Below are 11,965 nucleotides of genomic sequence, written 5' to 3'. Positions count from 1 at the left end.
TCCTGCTAGTGTCCCATTTCAGGTAAGATGGAGAAAGTAAGGAGGCACGAGTTTCCCTCAGAACCATTTCTGGCTCACCTTTGCTGTCCTGCACTTCCTTCCCTTGCCCTTTGACATTCAAAGGTAGTCTGTTTCTACTGAGTAGATGTGTAAGTGGGGATGTATGGGCTTCCAAAGTTATTATTTTGGGGTATATTCTATCTTTCTTGTCTTTTGTTTTTACTCTGACCTCTGTCTCTCTATATGGCATATGTCCATTAGTTTTACATGAGCTAATACCTTGACTGGAATCTGCATATCTGATTTTCCCTGCACCTGATGACCCAGGGAGCTGAAATGGTGAAGGAGAGAATCCTGCAACTGCAGGCAAGTCTTCGTCTCCTTTGGTTCCTGCATCCAGTCTATGGTGATATGGAGAAGGCGAGGCAGGAGTTTTTGTTGGAGCCACATCAAGGCCTTCTGTTCTTCCCTGCCCCTGTTCTACTCTCTCCTCAATGCTCAGCCATGGTTCCTTTCTCCTACTCAGAGCACCGTGCTCAGCAACACTGAACACATGAGGAGGGGATGATGTCTTTGCCTTGAAATCTGTGCCACTGGCGCGCACTGAGCCGCTCATGGCTGCTGTTTGTACTCTGTCCTTTTCTTTCGGTGGTGGATGTTGTTTTCCTTTCTTTCTGTGGCTATCAGCTGACTTTGGAGGTGCTATCTGCACTGAACGCAATGAATCTTGGAGCTCAGGGGGTGGCATATAATTCCTTATGATTCCTGGACCACCTTCTTCTTCTGTTGTTGTGTCAAATTTAAGATGAACTGAAGAAGTGCCAAAAGGACAAATTTTGCTCAGAAGCACGACTGTGTCCCTTCTACCTTCTTGCCCCCTTTTCACTTGCTCTTTGATGTTCACTTGAAGTTTCTTTGCTCTGAGTATATGGAAAAGGGGTGATTTCTTTGCCTTCAAAGCTAAGCACTTGGGATGCATTAGGTTTCTCACAAAAATATTTGCTTTACCCTCTTCTTTCTGTGTCATGTATTTTGTTCTTTTCAAATCACTTGAGATATCATTCACAGGTGACAGTGTGTATTTTAATTTCTCTGCATTTGATGATTCCCTATGCCATGAGAATGGAATACTGGGTTTTATTACTCTTTGCTTCTCTTTCTTGCCTTCTGTAACTTTGCTTAATGTAAATTGAGGTAGACAAGGTTCTGTCAGAACCTCATCTAGTTCACTTCTTCTTTCCTGTACATGTCCCAAGTCTTCTCTTCTGTTTGTCTGTACTTCTCTAATTTGGGGGCTACACCTGCCAGGGGAATTGGGTACATGTGAAAGTGGTAATACCTTTGCCTTGGAAGTTGTCTCTTTGGAGTACATTATATATTTCATATTTACTATTTTTCCTCTTTCCTCTCCTTTTTGGGGCATATATTTGTTTGCTGCTTGTACATCACTTGTGATATCACCCTTGATGAACTCTTTATTTTCTTTTTTCACTACATCTGATGATTTCTGGTGTGATGGTTCTGGAAGAGAGTACCTTGTTACTTCAGCTCTGTAGTCTTCCTCTTTTATTCTTGTATCCAATTTAAAAGAAGTAGCAGGTATGGAAGTACATGTCACAATCACACTTGGTTCACCCTGAATTCTCTGTATCTTTTTCTTTTGTTCTTTGATGTCCAACTGGATTTCCTGTGAACTTGGTGATTTCTTTTTCTCCAAAGGCATGACTTTTGCCATTTTTACTCTTCCCTCTTCTTCCTGCATTATATGTTCTTTGGCTTTTTTTACATTGTTTGAGTTATCACCATAAACAGACTTTTTATGTGCTATGTTTCCTGTATCTGATGAATCCTGGAGTTTTGGTTGTAGAAAAGAGGATCTTGTTTTTCTTAGCATGATTGCTTCTCCTTTCCTTCTTGTGTCCACTTCACAGTAAGGTGCAGAAGACATGGAAACACAAGATTTTCTCTGAATCCCAACTCGTTCATCTTTATCTTCCTGCATCTTTTCCTCTTTTTTTTTGATGTTCAACTGTAATTCCTGTGCAATTGGAGACTGGTTCGCCTCCAAGGCTATTCTTTTGGGATTCCTTATCTCTTCCAAAGCCATTTCCACTTTATCTTCATTCTCCTGTGACATACATTTTGATCTTTCTATGCTGCTTAAAATATCATCAGTTGGCTCCCCACATATTATCACTGCATCTGACAACCCCTGGAGGGTCAATGGTGGAAGGCAGCACCCTGACACTCCTCACATGTATGCCTCTTCTTTCACTGCAGGACCCCATTCCAGGTGAGGTGAAGACAGAATGGAAACACAGGGCTTATTCTGAACCACAACTAGATCACTCTTATCTTCCTGCATCATTTTCTCTTGTTCTTTATTCCACTGTGGTTCGTTTCCATGCAGTGTATGTATAAAAAGTTTTTTCTTTCTTTTAAAAGGGGCACATTTGCAGCCCCTTATATCTTTCATGTATACTATATTGTCTTCATCTTCCTTCTTTTTCTGGGGCAAACGTTGTTTTGATTCTATCATGTTGCTTAAACTGTCTCTATTAATTGACTCTGCAAATGATGCTTTCCTGATATTTGATGATGCCTGGAGGTTTAGTGGTGGAAGGCAGTTCCATGGTGTTCCTGACTTATCTCTTCCTCCTTTTGTTCTTGAATTCAAATTAGGATGTGATAGAGATGGTAAGGAAGTAAACAGGTTTGTCAGTTTCACACCTGATTTACCTTTACCTATCTGCACATTGCTCTCTTGTTTTATAATGTTCAACAGCCCTGGCAATTCCTTTTCATTGAGTATACGTGACAGTGATGATTTCTTTGCTTTCAAGATAACGTTGGGATCCATTACTCCTTTCATACTGACTTTTCTTCTTTCCTTCTCCTTTTTCTGTGATACAGGTTGTTTTATTCTTTTTACATTATTTGAGATAATCTCATCAATTGTCTTTTTATTCAATTTGAGGTAAGGTAAAGAAGGGATGAAGTCATATATATTTGTCAAAATCAAATCGGGTTTGACCTTTCTATGTTTTATATTTACCATTTTCTCTTTTATGCTCCACTGCAGTTCTGTTCTATTGCCTGGGCTACCACCGTCAGTGGTATTAAATATATTTGAAAATACCAATTTCTCCAAAGTTCTTCGGGGGTGTATTATGCCTTTCTTAACTCCTTGCTTTAAGTCATTCTTCTGTCTTTTATTTTCAGGCAAAAGAGGCATATGGATAGAAAGAGAATGTGAAAATAATCCAGGTAAACATACCTCTTTTTGCACCTTTTTTTGATACGCTTTATGTAATTGCACATTCTTTTTAACTCTTAGCTTGGGGGAGCTAACATTTGATATTGAATCAATAACCTGCGCCCCATCCAGTGATTTCTCTCCTTTCGGCAATGAGACATTCTGATATTTTACAGTTTTAGTGAATGATTCTAAACGCGGCCTTGTATTTTGTTTTGTTGTTTGCCTTGGAGGAATCGAGGGTACAGTCCATTCCAGGCCATATTCACATCCGGTATTTAGTTGATCTTTAGAAATCAAGTCTAATCCTTTTGTCCTGCTTGACACACTACCTATTTCTGATAATGCTTCCTTTGTCAGAGGTGTTAAATGTGGCAGCAGCCAGGGATCATTTTGAGGGTAAGACGTACGCTCCAGAAGATTCTCAGAGGGAGTCAGCAAGTGCTGCTGGCTTTGTTCTATACTGGGTAAGTTTTGTCTTTCTTCACTTTTTTGAATATATCCAACAATAACACCCATTCCTTTTAATGCTTCCTTAGCCTGTGGAGGTGAATATTCACAGTTCATCCTATTTGTGCCATCTAGTTTTACTTCTTGCACTGGGGTATCAGTTTGACGTAGACCTGCTTGGAGGTGAGATGCAGACTTTCGAAGAGCCTCATAAGTACATTTCTCTTGCTGGTCTCTCTTTCCTGTAATAAACGAACCAATTCCTTCTGCACTTGGAATGTAATCCACTGTGCTAACTACTTCTTCCAATGTCTTCTTTTCACACAGCATCTTACTTTGAAATATATCTCTCGAAGAGTCAGAAGCAAGATTTGGACAAATATGTTGTATACGTTCTGGTTGCTCTTCTCTTCCTGCAATAGGCAAGCCAATTCCTTCTGTATTTGAAGTGTGGTACGTTGGACGATCGACTTCCTTTAATGCTTTCGTTACCCTTAGCAATTTAATCTGAAGTATATTCATCAAAGAATGAGAAACAAATGTTGCAAGAGACTTGCATATATTTTCTTGTTGATGTTCTTTTCTTCCTCCAATATGCAAATTAATTACTTCTGAGCATGGAGGTTTATCCACTGGAATATCTGCTTTGTTTGATGCTTTCTCTACCACTGGGCTCAAAACTGTTGGACTGATTCCTTTGGCTGAGACTTCTTTCTTTCGCTTTCCAATATGGAGTTGATGCAATATGCAAGAGGAAACTGATTCCAGAAGATTTTCTTCTTTCTGGTTAGAACTATTTTGTTGCTTTGCCCTCTGTTTTTTGGAAAACTTTATTTTCTGTCCATTTGATTTTGACAGAATATCCATTAACTTTGGTTTCTCTTTTCTCCATGGATTTACATTTGAAACGGTAGGGATGTTAACATTTTCTTTCCCTGTTGCATTTCTTGCCCCTTTTACATGAAGAGCCTCCTCACTGGGGCAAGATAACGAATCCAGAATCCGTTCAGGAGCGTGATCTGGTTTCACTTCTCCTTTCTGCACTGCAGACATATATTGCTGGGCCTCTACATTTGTACAAAGAAATGTCTGTCCTTTTGAACCTTGTAAGATATCAGTTTCTCTTAATCCTTCTCTTCCCAATAGATGTGAAATATTTTTTCTGTCAATGTACGTACCTTCCTCAGAGACCTTTACTGTATTTTCCAAATAAGGAGTTTCCATAATGGGATACAAAGTATGCTCCAGGTGTGTCCTTGAAATACTTTCTTGTTTCAGCACTTTCTGCTCCTTGCAAATCTTCTGTTGAGAAGCATCCAACTCTGGAAGAAACATATTCTTTCCTTTTGAACTTAAGGAAATGTCCATTTTCTTGGATACTTCTCTCCACTGTGGAGTTGGAAATGGATGTTGGGTCATGTCTCCATATCCCTCCTTTACTCCTGGTGTGATAAGGAATTTGTGTTTTGTGTGTAATCTAATTCTTGAGATGTCAAACGCAGTGCAGTTTGTTTCCCTCTTTTGTGAATGTCGATCAGGATATACTTCTCTTTTCAAATCTACTGTGAATTTGACATTGTCAGGCTCTTTCTTCAGTGGCTGGCTCATCATCAATCGGTATTTACATTGTAGGAGAATGTCTGGTGAAGCAATTTGGTACTTTTCTTCTTGCTCTCCAATATATTGTTTCAGTGTTTTAATATTTCTTGATTTAGCCCTCTTAGCAATGGACTGTGAAAATGCTATTTGTCTTCTGTTTAGTGCTTTCTCCAGCTTTGGCTCTGGAGGAATGTGTATCAGCCTTTGTGCCTTGCCTTTCTCCCTTTCTGCTTCCATGAGCGCTTGAATTTGAGGTGGAATAGACCCAGAGTCACAAATAGTTTTCAGAACGAACTCTACCTCAGTGTTACCTTGCTGGAACCCCGGCTTCTGTTTCTTGATGTTACACATTGTTTCCTTTTCGTTGCTCTGGGTTCCATACCCTGTTGTGTTATACATCAGGGAAACAAGTGGTTTCTTTGCCTTTGATTTTACCTGTTCAGTATGCGTAGTGTTTTTCACACCTGCTACTTTTGCATTACCTTTATGTTTTATGATTTTAGGATATTTAGGATTGTAAGCATAAGCAGAATTCTGGATGGTTCCTGAGACACATGGTGCTTGCTGTCTCGTTTGTAGAAACTCAAATGGCTGGGTATTTTGTGGAGGTGTTCCAAACAAAACCTGTTGTTCATACTCTTCTTCCTCTTTAACTTTTGCTTTGTTCAGGGCATTTCTCTTTTCAGAAGATTCTTCATAGTTACCCCAGGTACTAGGTGACTGCTCCATTTTTATGTGTGGTGGAATAGACGTAGAACCATCTGTAGATTTTAGGTCTGCATTTAACACAGTTTTCTCTCTCTCTATGCCCACCTCCTGTTCCTGTTCCTGTTCCTTATTAATGCTTAAAGCAGCATGACCTGTGGCATTAACTGATTGTAAAATCACTCAGCTTTCAACTGGCAACTCCATGTGTGTTGGTTGTACAGGACTAAACCTTGATACTCTGTCTATCTCTGTTTTGAATCTGCTTTGCCTTTTAATGTCAGAGGTATCCAATGTGAAGTAAATGGCATTTGTAAATATAACAGCCACATTTTTACCTTGCCAAATCTCTTTCATTTTGGTTTTTAAATTGGATCTAAGTTTTGTCCTCTGCTTTGTGGCAAACTGCCTATTGACTTTAAGTATCTGTGAAATGAGTGGCTCCTTCTTCTTCAAAGCTAAACATCTGGGATTCAGTATGATTTTCTCTTGTACTGTGTTTAAGTGGCTTTCAGAGTCAGATAAAACAGGCGTGAACAAATCTAAAGGCCCCAAGAGAGCTGTGGCTAAGTTTTCCTCCAACTCTGCCTTTTTCTCTGTGATAAGACCACCCAGATTTTTGTGACGTGTTCTGTCATTATACAGAGTGTCCCTCGCTGCTGTATCGAATGAGAGTTGATCAATCACTAACTTGGGCGTTGGAATCTTAGCTCCCTCAGTGGTGAGGAGTAATGTCTCTCTCACACTTTCATTCCATTGCCTCTCTCTTATCTTGTACTTAACTTTGTGGGGTTTTTTCCTATGGATTCCTGTAAGACACATTGTGCTATTAAGCACCTGTAAAATTGATGGTTTCTCTGCCTCCAGAATTACCTGCTTGGGACTCATTGTATTTTTCTTGTCTGCAACCTCTAATGTGTAACTCTGGCTTTTGGGTTCAGACGAATCGAGGCTGGAGAAATCTAAAGGCTTTAAGACAGTTATTACTAAGTCACTTTGATTCCATGTCTTTTTCTTAGAAATAGGACGATCACATATCCTCCTCGGATTTCCATCCCAGAGACCGTCACATTGTATGGAACCAGTCTCTGATTTTCTAGCTTTTGGAAATGGGGTCTTTAGATCTACCATATATTGTATTCCCTCTTGAGTACGAAGACTTTTCTTCAATGTTTGTACTCGAATAAAATTCATCACGTTTCTAGAAACAGCCTCTAAAATAGTTTCTCTAACGTGTTCTTCTTGCCTCATATTTTGCATGGCACAAGACAAATTCCAAGTCCTCCTGCCTTCTGAACTATTCAGTTTAGATTTTGGTTTGCAAGGGCCAAGATTTTTCATATGATGGGAACTGAAATGGAAGTGTTGACTATAGTGCAGAACTGATTCTGCTAACATTTCTGGGATATTTCCCTCTTCCTTTTTATGTGGCACATTCATTTTACCTGTGTTGCTGGATCTGCTTTTTGTATCAGTCAAATTGGCCTCCCATGCTTCCCCATCACTTGGTGATTTCTCTAGTTCTGGATAGGTATGGTTGTGTATTTTCACTCTTGGTCGATCCATCCCTGTTTTTGGTGTGCTATCAATTTCAATATCTATTTTGTTATCAGTTGAAACAAGCGTGGGAGATAAAAACGCATCACCTATACTTCTATTTGGTTGCATGTCCTTTATCATAGACTTTAAATGGCCTTCCTGTTCCTTTCTACAATACAGATGACCATCATCAGTGACATTAAGCACCTGTGAAAAAAGAGGCTTCTTTGCCTTCATTGTTATACATTTGGGACCCATAAGATCTTTCCTTCCTGGAAATTGTAATGCCTTTTTCTGCCTTTTAGAGTCAGGTAAAACAGACATCATGGATATTGTTAGTAAATCTCTTGGCAACTCTTTATGTTTCTTGGCAATACGACCACCCACTTTCCTTCTAGAGCTTTCACTATATGGATCTCCAAGCACTGAGATCCCTGACTTGGGAGGTGGGATATTTTGATCAACTGTGTATTTTGTTATTTTTTGAGTTTTTATGTCTTCCTCTTCTTCTTCAAGTTGTAGGGAAGCTGCACTGGGAACATCCAGCTTCTTTGTGGAGCTCTGATCAGATGTAGTCCTATACACTGCCTCATCAATTAAAAGACCATCAAACATTGCTTTCCCTCTTTTTAGACGTGAACTCTTTTCACTTATCCTATGCAGTATGTCTGTTTGTGGTAGGATATTCTTTTTCAGCTCTTCAGTTTGAAATGGAATTATCAGAGGAGAACAAATAGACTCCAACATATTTTCCAAAACTAGTGCTTGTTGCCATGCTGCTTGCTCTGTAATAAGCATATTTTGATCTTTTCTACTTCCGGTCCTATTCAGGAACTGTAGACCTGCTTCGAATAAAACTTCCTTGCCCATTTTTTCTTTTTCATTGTGCCATCTTGATTCTGATGTGCTGCTTGAGGTGCTCCATTTATTAGAGGTACATTTACACACTCTTTTCCCTTCCTCTTGTTTTAACTGTATAATATTGACTTTTTTTCTTAATGGGCCTTTCTTTGCTTTCAGTTTTTTGTGTGTTTTGATGGCAGGTGAAGCAGGTGTAGGTGAAAAGAAGGTATTCATAAATATATTTGACATACTTTGAGATATGTCTTTGGCCATGTCATCCAAGGTGTAGACCTGTTCCTTTCCATGGCTGGGGGCACCAGACCTAGTGATATTAGTTGTCTTTAAAATCGATGCCATCTGGGCTTTCCCAGTTCTAGACTTGGGGATTAGTGCTGCATTTCTCAACCCTTTAATTTTAGGTGACGCTGGCATGTAGATACCAAAAGACTGCAGGGTTCTCACTCGTAAATCCTTTGGTAACCCTATTTTTTCCTCTGGAATGGAACCAGCAAGTTCCTTTGTAGGGCCTCTTTCAGATAGGATATCAGTCGGTGCTTTAACAGTTAAAGATTCACTAAGTGATTTCCCTGTCATTGGAGATAAAATCTTTGGACTCTGTGTTTTTGTTCTTTTTGGTAGCTTCTCAAATGGAAGTGAATTCAAAATAGAGCAAGACACAGAATGCAATACACTTTGTGTGAAAAGTGTGTGTTGCTGCAGCTCCTGAGCTATGGTAAGCGATTCTGGGATTTTTTCCCTTGCTGAATACTTACATTTTAGATCTGATTTCACAAAGCGAGGTTCCTTCATGTTAGGAGCATGGAAAGAGAGGTGCTGGGAATTCCATGGCGCTGCTTCTCCACCGAGGTCTTTGACTTCCTTCCTGACATTTGAGGCCCTGCCCTTCTTGGCCCTGGAATAGGGACATGAGGTTCTTTCTCCATCTGGCCACTGCCCTTGGTGTTGCAGCTCATGACTGAATCTCATCTTCCACAGCATGTCCGTCTCTACTTTGCTTCTGTTATGCACTTCCATGTCCAGTGAAACTGCCACAGGAGAGGAAAAGGCATTCAGGATGACAGCTGCCACAGACTGACCTTGTTTCCTCATGGTTTTGTAGTTGCATTCAAATTGCCTACCATGGCTTGGTGCACCACGTTTTGTGATGCTAAATGTCTTTGAAATCGGTGTCTTCTTTGCCTTCAAAGTTACACATTTGGGACTCATTTTATTTCTCTTGTGTGTAAGTTTTGAGTTGTTTCTTTTCGACACAGGTAAAGCAAGTGTGGATAAATCCAAAACCTGTGGAATTGCTGCTGGTAATTCTTGGGCTACTCCTTCCTTTCTCTCTGCAGTAAGATCTTCCAGTACCCCAGAGTATTTTATATGAATTAAAAAGTCAACAATCTGTGATTTCAGGGTTTTTGGATGTAGGGCTTTTAGATAACCATTCCCAGGGATATTAAATATCTGTGAAATTGGTGCCTTCCTTGTCTTCATAATAACACATTTGGGACTCATTTTACTTTTTAAGGCTCTACATGTAAGCGTCTTTCTCTGCCTCTTAGATTCAAATAGATCAGGTGTGGAGGCATCCAAAGACCCCAGGACAGTTGCTTGTACATCTTCTTTAAACTCTGCCTTTTCCTCTTTACCATGATCATACAGGTCCCCCATACATCTCCCATTACTTGGGATATCACATTTCATTGTATCAATTAAAACTCGACCAATTAGTGATTCCTTTGACTTTAGAAAGGGAAGGGTTGAACTTGCTGACCACACCGTGCCATTTAGTGTCTGCTGGCTTCTCTTTGGCTCCTCTGCCTGGGTTGGATCTGGAAGCTGTGTTTGTCGTGGGACGTCTTGTTCTGTAACAAACAGAATTTTCCCAAGTCCTTTGTCTCCCCATCTGTGAAGGTCAAGCTCCTTCCTCTGGCCTGAACAGAAGATGAAATGCTGGCTGTGCTGTGGAATTATCTTTAACAACATCTCCTGTTCACCTTCTTCTTCCTCTTCATCTTGAAGATTGGTTTCTTTGGTGTCACCTGGAGTAATATTACCTTCATGTGGTGATATCTCTCGCTTTACTTGTTTAGAACTGAGTCTTTTTTCCCCTAACATGTTTTTTTTCCTTTCTCTCTTGCTATACCTATTAATGGCAGGTATAATAGACGTGAGGGAGTACCTGTCGTCTGCCATTTTTTCACCTTGACCCACCTCTTTCATTTTGGTTGTTAAGTTATATCCCAGTTCTTTTCTATGATTTGGGCTAGCACCAGCCTTGATATTGAGCATGTTTGAAATTGATGGTTTCTTTGCTTTTAAAATTCCACATTTGGGCTTCATTAAGGTTTTCATGTCTGAATATTGTTTGAAGTTTCTCTTGCTTTTGGATATAGATAAAGAAGCCAGGCAGAAATCTAAAGTCACTGTCTCTTTCTTTTCAATACCATCAGCTTGTTCCTTTTGATGGTTTGCATCAGATGGAACACAACATTTTCTTTCAGAAAATATTTGTTCATCAATCTTTGCTTCTCCTGATATTGGAGGTGAAAACCTAGCATAGCTCTCTAGCTTTCTAAGTTGAAACTGATCCAATGTAGGGCATGAAGCAGAGCTTAAAATAGTCTGTGCAGAATGTGTTTGTGGTTGTACCTGAATATTTATACTTCCTGGTTGTTTCAGTTCCTCATCTGATTTGACAAGGTCATGATCCTTCTTCTGATATATATTGAATATGAGGCCTTGGCTAGTCTCTGGAGCTGGTAAATCTTGTTCCCCTGCCTTCTCCTCCCCATCTTTCACACTGTTAGATAAACTACTCATATTGATAGAATCTGGGCAACATATTTTTCTTCCATTTGGCGATTTCCCTTGCACTAGCTGCATATGACTAAGTCTTGTTACTGTTTGCATATCTGTCTCCACATTTAATCCAATACTCATTTTGATGTTGGGCAAAGTAGGCACATTGAAGTGAATGATATCCAAAAATGCATCTGCTATATTTTTATTTTGCTGTGGATTCTTCATCTTTGTTTTTAAATTGCATTGCAGTGCCTTGCTCTGCCTGCCATTAAGCATATGCAAAATTGATGGCTTTTGTTCTCTCATAGTTTTATACCTATGACTCACTGTTTTTTGCTTCCTTGCTAATTTTAATATGTTTTTCTTCCTTTTAGATTTAGAAACAAAGGGGTCAACCGAATCAGAAAACTGTGGGAAGGTCACTTGCAAATTTTCTGGTAACTCTGAATTTTTCCCCACAAAATAAGAATCTAGTTCCCTTTTAAGATTTCCACCAGATGGTAGGCCACACTCTGTTGTAGTGTTCAAAAGTTTATCAAGTGATGAGTTCCCTGCCTCAGGAGCTGGAATCTCCAGACCCGTAGGGGCTGTTATGTCATCTTCTGGTTTGTTGATCTTCTGGAGTTCCTTAGCTTCTCGAGGACCCATCTGGAGGCCAGTCTGCAAAGCAGTTTGTGTAAAGCACGTTCGGTGCTGTATATCTTGTTCCTGTGTTAAACGGTCCAGTGCTGGGTCTGGTTCGGCAAGGTGGATCTCTTTCCC

General features: G+C 39.8%; 1 protein-coding gene across 1 annotated transcript in view; it reads right to left on the bottom strand.

Annotated features, from left to right (window-relative positions):
• LOC103080966 (coiled-coil domain-containing protein 168) overlaps positions 1 to 11,965 on the bottom strand; it is a 28,224-nt gene that overhangs the window by 4,561 nt on the left and 11,698 nt on the right. The window contains 6 exon segments of the mRNA XM_082931225.1: positions 49 to 1,301; positions 1,422 to 3,930; positions 4,099 to 6,149; positions 6,243 to 7,535; positions 9,999 to 11,179; positions 11,759 to 11,965. Coding sequence (XP_082787351.1) covers positions 49 to 1,301; positions 1,422 to 3,930; positions 4,099 to 6,149; positions 6,243 to 7,535; positions 9,999 to 11,179; positions 11,759 to 11,965 — 8,494 coding nt within the window.

Source organism: Lipotes vexillifer, unplaced genomic scaffold (genome assembly GCF_000442215.2).
Source record: "Lipotes vexillifer unplaced genomic scaffold, Lipotes_vexillifer_v1.1 scaffold655, whole genome shotgun sequence".
NCBI classification, from domain to species: Eukaryota; Metazoa; Chordata; class Mammalia; order Artiodactyla; family Lipotidae; genus Lipotes; species Lipotes vexillifer.
Note: the sequence above shows the minus strand (reverse complement) of the source record. Positions and strands in the feature narration are given on the sequence as shown.